General features: G+C 33.1%; 2 protein-coding genes across 2 annotated transcripts; one reads left to right on the top strand and one right to left on the bottom strand.

Moving 5' to 3' along the window:
• Nucleotides 1-486: 486 nt before the first annotated feature.
• On the top strand, nucleotides 487-2,470 carry LOC128163042 (enkurin-like). The gene is made up of 4 exons (XM_052826501.1): nucleotides 487-671; nucleotides 1,063-1,208; nucleotides 1,341-1,582; nucleotides 1,792-2,470. The coding sequence occupies exons 1-4, from the start codon at nucleotides 604-606 to the stop codon at nucleotides 2,107-2,109; spliced, it is 774 nt and encodes a 257-aa protein (XP_052682461.1). The 5' UTR covers nucleotides 487-603; the 3' UTR covers nucleotides 2,110-2,470.
• A 1,144-nt stretch (nucleotides 2,471-3,614) lies between these two features.
• On the bottom strand, nucleotides 3,615-10,076 carry LOC128164335 (high mobility group protein B1-like). Its single transcript, XM_052828127.1, has 7 exons — nucleotides 9,914-10,076; nucleotides 9,143-9,213; nucleotides 8,823-8,892; nucleotides 8,358-8,490; nucleotides 5,682-5,800; nucleotides 4,617-4,700; nucleotides 3,615-4,318 (listed from the first exon to the last, which is right to left on the bottom strand). The coding sequence occupies exons 1-7, from the start codon at nucleotides 10,013-10,015 to the stop codon at nucleotides 4,127-4,129; spliced, it is 771 nt and encodes a 256-aa protein (XP_052684087.1). The 5' UTR covers nucleotides 10,016-10,076; the 3' UTR covers nucleotides 3,615-4,126.
• Nucleotides 10,077-10,258: the final 182 nt, after the last annotated feature.

The raw sequence follows: 10,258 nt of genomic DNA, 5'->3' as shown, positions 1-10,258 counted from the left end.
GGACCAACTCAGAGCACTTTGAAAAAAGTTCTAAGTGTGTTATACATGTATGAATATATTTTAATTCTGGTTGTAACACGCTTTTTGATTGGTTAAAAATTATTAATATATATCGTATAAAGAATGTTGCCTACGTCAAAAATGTATCAATCCGCCTGGCGTTACGTTTGAATTTTGTAAATTATAAGGAATGAATTCAATATTTATTAGTTTTATACGACATAAAATGCTTCGCGGTTTATATTTAGCGTACACTGCCCCAAACCATTTTATATCGTATAAAACTAATAAATATGTATAGGCCTAATGTTGAGAAGATTAACTGATACGGCAATTTAGTTCAAGCGTCAAAAGTCGGTTGTTCTTAACAGAAACAAAGAACACATACTTCAAAATCTCGAAAAAAAAGCAATTATGGCACGGGAGGTAACTCCATAACATGTTAAGACGGGTAAGTTGTCGGTGTTGTTTTGTGACGTACTTCCTAGTAACAGGTTACTACGGACATATTTATACTGGCTGTAGTGTTGTCAACCAGTTGACAGGCACAAATTGGGAAGGTTTTAATTGTTTATATCCCCGTGGCAGCCTTCAAATCTAAACATGCTGGAGGAGGCAAGCATCTACAATCTTATCCCAACGGAGGAGGAAAAGAAAATCAAACAAGCAAGGTACGATTATCTGTTTTGGTTGAGTTGACAGTATAGACATGTACAATATCTTAGTCAAATATCTTCATATATGCTTAAGAGACTTAAAAGGCTTGCATTTGGGACTTGGTAACTTTCCACATATCGTATATGCATTCAACATGCTTATATAGATCGTTATTAACTGGACACATAGAACAAGTGTAGAAATTATGTCCACGCCAATTGTCCATGCGTGTATATTTACACATGATTGCGCTAGTAAGACACGTTATAAGATATTTTAGTTATTAGAATGTATCATATGTTTATATCTATTGAATCTTTGCAAAAAAGTCACTCAATATGTGAGTTTTTTGGATACATTTGAATACATTTTTAAAGGATCGACATAATTCGTATTGAATTACAGATACAACTCCAAATTTCGGGATAATGTGAAACAAGAATATGTGTCTGGTCGAGGGGACCACAAAACTATGGGACAAGCCAAGGTGCCTGCCCCAACCACAGATAATTTCCTCAAGAAACGCACCAAAGATGTCATATTACCAAGAGGTATTCTTTCTTAATCCTGATTTCCCTGAAGTAAAATGAAAATCTAATGCAGTATATCTATTCAATAGGTCTTCATTCTCAAAAATTGCCTTTGGTGTTCCCCATTTATTCAAAATTCTTTTCTCTAAATAGATCTTCCCCCAGACCAACAATTCAAGTACCCCGATGAGGAGAGGAGGAGACCCCAAGTCCCAAGAAAAGATGATAAGCCCTTAATGGGCCTGAAAACCTCCAAGAACTTCATCACTACAAATGCAGTCCAGAACATTACATCTGTCCCAAGACAACCACAGAAGGTTTACGTGGATACCAGAGGAGGCCACAAAAATCTCTTGGAGCCATCAGGCTTAGAACCTGTGTACACAAACAAAAAGGTACATATCACTATATTGACAAAGTTAAGATGAAACAAATTTATTATCCCCCTCTCTCTCTCTCTCTATCATAGAGATTATCAACTTCTTTTTTTTATATATAAATGTTGTTGAAGTAGTAAGATGCATATTTTTGTCAAAATATTTTTGTCAAAATAAAATTAAATCAGTTGATTGTAACAGCTCTAAAAAAATCTTTCCATCTACAGGATTTTGGAGAAACACCAAAATACTTGATCAGGAGAAGGGATGAAATGCAGAGAGCACAGGAGGAGTATGATGCCTATGTTGCCGAGCATTTCCGTCGCGGAGCCATGAAATCTCTCACAGCCGACGAGAGAGCTGCAATTCTCAAGGGACTTAAACAAAACTGGGAAGAAATTCATGACCAGTATCAGGGTCTATCAGTGGTTCCTGACACCGCCCCCAAAAAGAACAGAAAAGAACGAATGGAAGCCGAAATGAAACAACTAGAAAGAGACATTGAAACCGTTGAAAGGCACAAAATCATCTACATAGCAAATTAAGTGAGAAAAGTAACTAATTTTAATCTATGTCCACCCTATTTATGTTTTGAAGAAAATTCTGTACATTAAGCATTTGCCTAAGGAATTTCATGACATCAATGAGAACCTCAAAAGTGGAAAACAATTTTTATAAAAGCTATTTTAGTTTGATGTCAAATTTAACTTAGTCATCAGAGTATTATGAGCAAGTTTACCTGATCAATTATATTTATCATTGCTGAACATAAATAATCTTGGTTTTTCCACAAATGTACTTAAAAAGGTACGTTCTTATCTTAAGAAAAAAAAATGTTAAAACATATATATTACTGTTTATGTTGAATTGATATAAACTGAAATAAATCAAATAATCCTTATTCATTGAATGGTGTGTTGTCTTGATTTTCTATAAATTTTCTGTAAATACTTGAAGTCTTGAAATAAGAAGGCAGCATACAGAGATTGTTTAATTCACAATTAACACTCATTATTACCTAATATGGGCTATATAATGAAATACATGTACCATTACTTTTCTTGTCAGAGTTCAGATCCACACAATTACTATTACAGCAATCCACACAATTACTATTACAGCAAAACTCGAATATAACGAACACGGATATAGCGAATTTATGGCTATAACGAATTATTATTCATGTCCCGGCAAATTTCTTATATAAACCTATAGAAAATTGATGTATATAACGAACACGGCTATAACGAATTTACGGCTATAACGAAGTAATTTTAAGACCCCCGCTGGCAAAATTTTAACGTATTTTATCATTTTTATAACGAATTTTTTCCATTTCAAATTTCATTGAAGAAACATCCAATTTTAAGATGCATATATAAAATACTTAAATTCAAATAGTATATATTAAAAATTGAAATGAAATGGTTATATTGACATTTTTTGTATATGACGGTAATACTAATTTTATAACTTACAATAGTTTAGAAATCTGTTAGCTGGAAAAACCCTTAATTATTTTATAACGAATTCGCTATAATATTTTTTACGAATTCGTTATAAACATAGCGAATTACGGCTATAACGAAGTTTTTTCTATGGTCCCTTGAAATTCGTTATAAACGAGTTTTGCTGTACGTGTAACACAATGTACAAATATTAAACTAGTGTTTTGTTTTGTTCAGCATCCAACTTGGCATTTTTTTATTTCAACTATCACTTACTTTGAATTAGAGTTTGACCTCTGTAGACAATATTTATAATTTATTTTCAAAATTCAATAATACAGAAGAAATAAATTTTCGTAGAAATGATGATTTTTATTACACACAACATTGAAATTTTAGAATTTGTAAAATTTAATGACTTAAATATTTGATCAACTGGTTATTGTAAAAGCTGCTAAATATTTGCTATGAATATTTGATATGTACATGTACATGAATTATTGTGACAGTAAACTGAAAACTTGCCTTTGCAATACATGTATAGGAAGATGAATTATTTTTTTTTTTTAATCACACTTCTTCGTATTTGAAGCTTTATTAATGACATCAATATACGTTCAGAAGTTCAAATTCGATGGATAGTTTACAGTAACAGCTTAACATGAACATTTCTGAATGAAATTGTTTGTATTTGTTAAATAATGTGCAAAAATATAATGTTTTTTGGTCTGATATAATGATCTTCACAGTAGCATTTAATGCAATCATTTTCAAACACACATCAAATAAAATAAGTAAAATCAGTCAATCATACACATGTAAATAGTACTTCACATATTATAATAATATTTTCTCTTTTACAAATTGATCAAATTAATTCCGAAGAACCAATTGAATTGGTTTACTTGGACGCAAAATGAAAATCAAAATAATATATAATAAAAAATTTTCTCTAACGATATTAAACCAAAGATAAATAAAATCACACATTTTACTTCATTCCTAACCTATGAAAAGAAAACAAATTAAAAGAAGGAAAATGGCAGGGAAGCTGATTGTTAAGGCAGTGTTATTGGCTACTCGGTGTAAGTAGAGATTCTGTGACACTTTTTTGTCAGTTGTCCATCATTAGTGCGTTGACGGCACTCTGTGCTTCCATTTCCATGGCAGCAGCATCCACTTCCTCCGAGCTCTCGCGTCCCTTGTTAGGCTCTCTGTCCATCCCCCGAGACAGCTCCTGCTCGTGGTAGATTTTCATCTCTCTCTCATATTGCTCCTTCTCTTGTTCATACAAGTCAAAGTAAATCTGCAAAATAAATAATTTTCAGTTTATCCCTAAAACACTAAAAACAGCATTGTTTCCTTATGTGTTGAGATTTTATTGGTAGAATACAATACAGCATGATTTAAGGAGATGTTTCTTTATAAAAAGACTTATTCCCTTACATTTAAAAAAGGTTCAAAAGTTAAATTGCACATTGTAATTCAATATTTTGGATCCGACTACCATAAAACATCAATGTTTTTGGAATACCCTTTATCATTAATGAAAATATTTCTTATAGATATTTCTACACACCTTTAGCAACAATTATACAACCTACTTTTTTCTGATCTGGTTTTAGAATGTTCCACTCCAAAGCAATTCTACGAGTCAACTCATGGTTTGAAATTTCTTCATGTTTCTCCTGCAAAAAATGAAAAGGATGGAAAAGATAGATCTATGTATATCAACTGCAAGATCCATGAGCACACAAAGTTTCTAGAATCAATTCCAAAAGGGGGAACGGTGTGAAAAATAAATTGAAGCATTCATGGCTAGTTGTCAAACACTGTTTTTAAAATCAAATTCCTTTTAATTCATTAGGGTACAACAAAAGCATATAAGTGTTTATGATCACTAAAATTGTTTCATAACTATTTATACAAAAGTTGTGAGAAAAAATCTGTCTCATACATCAAGCTTTTGATTTTACATTATATATTCACTTCATTCTATTGCTAAACATCATAATGGTTTGCCTATGCGTATTTTCCTCATTCATTATTAGCTGCAGGACTGTAGCTCCCGGTCTGAAAAAATTCGGATGGACGACCTGGGAGCTACAGTGCCTCCCATAGTAAAAAACTGCAATTTACGGCGCACAAAAAAATGCGCTAGTTTTGGACTGATTAATCTCATTTACGAGCACATTCTGTACAAATATTTGATCCAAAAAAATTACTCGGACATTTTACTACAGATATCGTCACTTCACTTACTTCTGATAGTCTTTTAAACACCATCACCAGCCCTGTGAATTGAAGTGGTGCAAGTTTGTTTACATTTAAAAATGGCGACTCTCGATCTCGACATAAATTAACATACTTCATTTTCCGAGGTCGGTTATCATGTTAAGAGAAAATCTGAGACAAGTTAAGTGACGATGTCAGTAGTAAATTTGCTGAAGAATTTAATGGTACTAACTTTTTTTACAGAATTTGTGTGAAAATAAGGTTAATAAGTCCAAAACTAGCGCAATTTTTTGTGCGCCGTAAATTGCAGTTTTTTACTATGGGAGGCACTGTAGCTCCCAGGTCGTCCATCCGAATTTTTTCAGACCGGGAGCTACAGTCCTGCAGCTAATTCATTATGTGCTATGTCGTGTGAATTCCCCTGTAAGCCCCACCTTGAAGTATTCCTCTGACACGGCCGTCCTCCTGTGCTGACAAAACAAAAGAAATGCATTGGCAGGTTTCTTGGGGCCAACAAAGTCCTTGGCTTTTTCTACCTTCTTTTTGGATTTACCTGATAAAAGGGAGAAACATATCTTGTTTATCAACATTTAGCCCAGTCTTGAAGAGTTTTAAAAGAAACCTAAAGTTTCCATTCTGAAGAACATTAAATTTATATATTCTCTTATTTTAAAATGGTATTGTCACATTTTGAGCCGGAAAACTTTTGAAAGTTATCTTTCCACTTTAAAATTCAAAATGCTCAATGAATAAAATATACTTCACATACTATTAGCCAACTAAAGTTAGAATGCTAGTTATCAATTTACAAGCATCATACTAAAGGACATATTAAAGTGTTCCAATGTAAACAGAGCCTAAATGTAGCTGCGTCATGCTTTCACCAAAATCTAAGGGAGGGGGCTCAAGAATGAATTTTATAAAAAAATCAAAGGCCTGAAGGGCCATAATGGCTTACGGTTTTGATATGACTATATTTACATGGATCGAGTATGATTCCCTCTATTTCTTACGGAAACTTTAGTTTATTTATAGCTCTATAGAAAGTAACTAGCTACATGTAATTCATAGATCTATAGAAACTAACAGGACCCATATCAACATGTCCCATTTGTTGATTGGTCGAACCTTAGTGACCGAAACAGACAGGATTGAAATCTAGACGCCTCTTTTATCAATTGGTTGAAACCACCATTGCTTTTAGGAAAATCATAGACTGCATAAAATAATAATGATGATGTCAGACTCAAACTCCAATATGAGACAATTTGTTTCTTTCTTTTATCCAACGACTGAAGTACATTAACTGTAAATTCATTCAACTATATAGGACACAAAAACACTTAAAACCAACATGCTCTCAAATATCAGTATACCTTGTATTCCTACGCACTATGAACTTGCGCGAGAGTTGGTGCACGGTGCGCCGTAACAGCGTCACAGCCAGCGCGAAATCATTGCGCGTAAAAATAATATAACCAAATGATGAAATGTACTGCATGATATGTACTATAATTAATGAATTCTCTTGAAATCTACACCAACAAGTATTATTCCATTTTATTTGTATTTCATAAATGTATTAATATTTATTCATATTTTTCTGGGTTTTATCTACTTTTTTAAGAGGCTGACCTTCACAAGCTTTTATAGGAAATATAGATTCACAAGGCAGTTCATAAACACCTTATATTTTTTTGTTCCCTTTGTACAGAGATCAAATAAACTCTTTGGAGGGGGAGGGGGGCAAGAAAAAGGCAGAACTATGCAATTACAGCAAACTTGTTTTGACACCAAATTTAATTAAAATTAATTACTGCACTATAACTTAACAGTCAGTCTCTCTTCACAAGACATGTGTACACAGTCATTTTCAGAGGCATACTATACGATGTCTCTATGTTATAGTAATGTGACATCGCTTCCGTATATGACTTGCAATCAAGCTTAACTGTATACTGTTTTCTTATTTGAGTACATTTGGTCTCAAGTTTCCAATATTTTTACGACAAATAAACGGTTCAATCATAGCACAACCAAGGTAACTCCATCGAGGGAACATTGTGCTATTTTTAGATCTTGGAAAATCCCCAACATTCGATAATGAAGAAGGCACATTATATTAAAACAAGTAGTAATTGCCCCTCTATTTATGCATTTATTACCTATTTATAATCCCAGTTTCAATATATCTCAATCATAAGTTCAGTTCTTTAACCGTTAAACACTTTCCCCCTTGCTGAGATCGATGTCGATCGAAGTTAGCGACGCTCTCTGCTGCGGGTGCAAACGTTTTTATGAAGATTGAACGAAATAACGACAACTTTACATTTACTTATCACTGTTAGGATCTGAAATAATTGGGAAAAGATTTTTTGCTTATAGCGGAAAGCATGACGGCACTGTGTGATGCATGGCGGGGGCCTATACCTCTATGCAAAAACGGTCTAGGGAAAACACTGCAGTTAATATTCATTCGCGTTAGATTTCGAGTTTATTTAAATAAAGTCAATTCATATTGGTTACAATAACATAAGTGATAATAACATATGGAAAATATAATCTTGCTTAAAGATATTTATTATGAACAACAAACACTTAACTTTGCAACATTCAAATAGAACTATTTTTTGTCGCGCATGTTCAGATAACTGAACTCTTTGCCGTAAAGATTATCCGGCAACTAGATGGCCGTAAGCCATAAAAATTTCAAGTAACTGATTTATCTTTTTTATTGAGAGTAAAGGCTTGAATTTTCTATAATCTGTTGATCATTATCAAGTTGAAGTGTTCTAAAAATTTTGTCAAGCCTCCACATATTTCACATCTCTCACTTAGAGAAATATCCCAACATCTTTCACATGCTTAAAGGGGAAGGGAACTAAAAATATGTTGTACAATAAAATCTACTTTAATTGTAAATTGTATTTATTTTCATAAAAAAAACCCTGGTTATTTCAACATTTCTAATAGATCATTTCAACATTTTTTAGATACAGACTACGATGAAATCCTAAGATTTCTTACATAACAAACTTTTCATACACACTGATTTCTTGTGATTTAAAAAACTACTGATACATGCAAATTAGGAAGTTTAAGTTACGAACTTGAGGAGATTTGTCCCATGTCTGCTAACACTCGGGGACTGACTGCTGAGATGATGTCAGATGAATGTTTCACTCCATGAGCTTTTCCATTGCTGCTTTTCATTGCACGAAGAGGGTTGTGTATTTGATCCTCCTACCAATCACAGAGTACAATAAAAATTGATCCTATACTTGATGTGTTTATTGTCAGACAAAGGGTAACCAACTATAATGTTTATTAAAGTTAAGTAATGAAATTTTGACTTTTTTCTTTTTTTTTACAAAAAAGTAATTAAGAACTTATATTTTGCAGATCCATTTTGTGTATCTTCAAAGGCCTGAGATGATTTTTTTCTTTAATATGTACCATAATTGATGTTTTATTTTCCTACTTAAAGACCCATGGACAAATCAAGTTAGCCAAGAAAGATCAAACAAGTTTACATTTATCTGCCAAACAAAGATTTTCACAAACTGTTAGCTGACCTCCCACATCACTGGAATTTGTGCATCTTTGTAGTCGTCCCCATGTTCATCCAGGCGACTGGTTAGAAACCTAAATAAATGTATCAATGAAAGAATCTTTAATACTAAAACCTTAAATTTCTTCACATCATCGTTCTCTTTCTATATCTTAAATTTCCACTGATTTCTATCTAACAATATTTTAGTGTTTGCATGCAATATGCAATAGATACTATGCATGTTATTTAAATCCTCAATTTGTTGTTCCCTATCTGATTGGTAAAAAAGATTCCATATTAGAAACTAATAAACAATGAACCATAACAATGTGCAATGCTGACCTTCTCTCCCTCTTGTATCTCTTGATGAGCTTCTTCACATGCTGTATTCTGTTGACTATTTTCTCATTAGCCTATAGGAGAAACAGAATGTCTCATTTTTGCACATAGATACAAGGGTTTGTATTCATCTGTCATCTTCTTATCAACCATAAATTTGAGTTACTGTTACAGTATATGGTTGGTCAATATAAAGTCATAGTGTGTTGTGAACAGTCAGTTATCCAGGTTCATCCAATCATCCAAAGGTGATTATTGTTGTACTCCACCCTTATGCCATACATACATACATCCCTGTTAGGGATCCTCTCTATAGTGCACAGCAATTTAGTGTAATATGAGGGGTCTATATTCATCACTAATATTATAATGATACAGTGCATTGTATTTCATATTGCACAGGCCTCTGAATTTCTATCAATAAGCTGTTAAATGTATGGGAAGAGAGAGAGAGAGAGATATACCCTATCTATATATAAATAGTGTATTTATATATAGATATGGTATATATCTCTCTTTTCCCTTACATTTAACAGCTTATTGATAGAAATTCAGAGGCCTGTGCATATTGCAAGTCAAAAACATTTTCCATTTGCATTTAACTGTTTAAGTAACCGCCTAAATATTGCTTTTCATTATTGTAATATCATATTTCATTGGAATGAATGATGACAATTTGCGTTTGATACTTATGACCATTTATAAGACCATCATCATGCATCAGTGATCATGCATCATCAACAAGGGAGAGAGCAGGGGAGCTGTGCAATATACCTGTTGAAGCTGTTCACACTTCTTCCTCAAGGAAAAGTACTTCTGTAAGAATGCATTCTCGTTCGTGAGCGTTTCTAACTGTGCTTCTAACGTTTCAGTCATATTAAACGTTGAGAAAATGCAAAATTGAAAAAAGACTGATTAGTTCAACCTGTGGTTTTATAATTTCACGTATACCGAACCCGATAAATATAAGCATTACAAAGTTTTAATTTCGCTCCTTACACCCTCGTTGGCAGCAGGAGAATTTAAGACTTGGCCGCGAATTCCAAATTTCAATTAACTCTCTACATTGAAACAATAAATGCCTTCTTTGGTGATTCATGCGGGATATGAAGGTGGCGA

This window comes from Crassostrea angulata, chromosome 9 (assembly GCF_025612915.1).
Source record: "Crassostrea angulata isolate pt1a10 chromosome 9, ASM2561291v2, whole genome shotgun sequence".
NCBI classification, from domain to species: Eukaryota; Metazoa; Mollusca; class Bivalvia; order Ostreida; family Ostreidae; genus Magallana; species Magallana angulata.
Note: the sequence above shows the minus strand (reverse complement) of the source record. Positions and strands in the feature narration are given on the sequence as shown.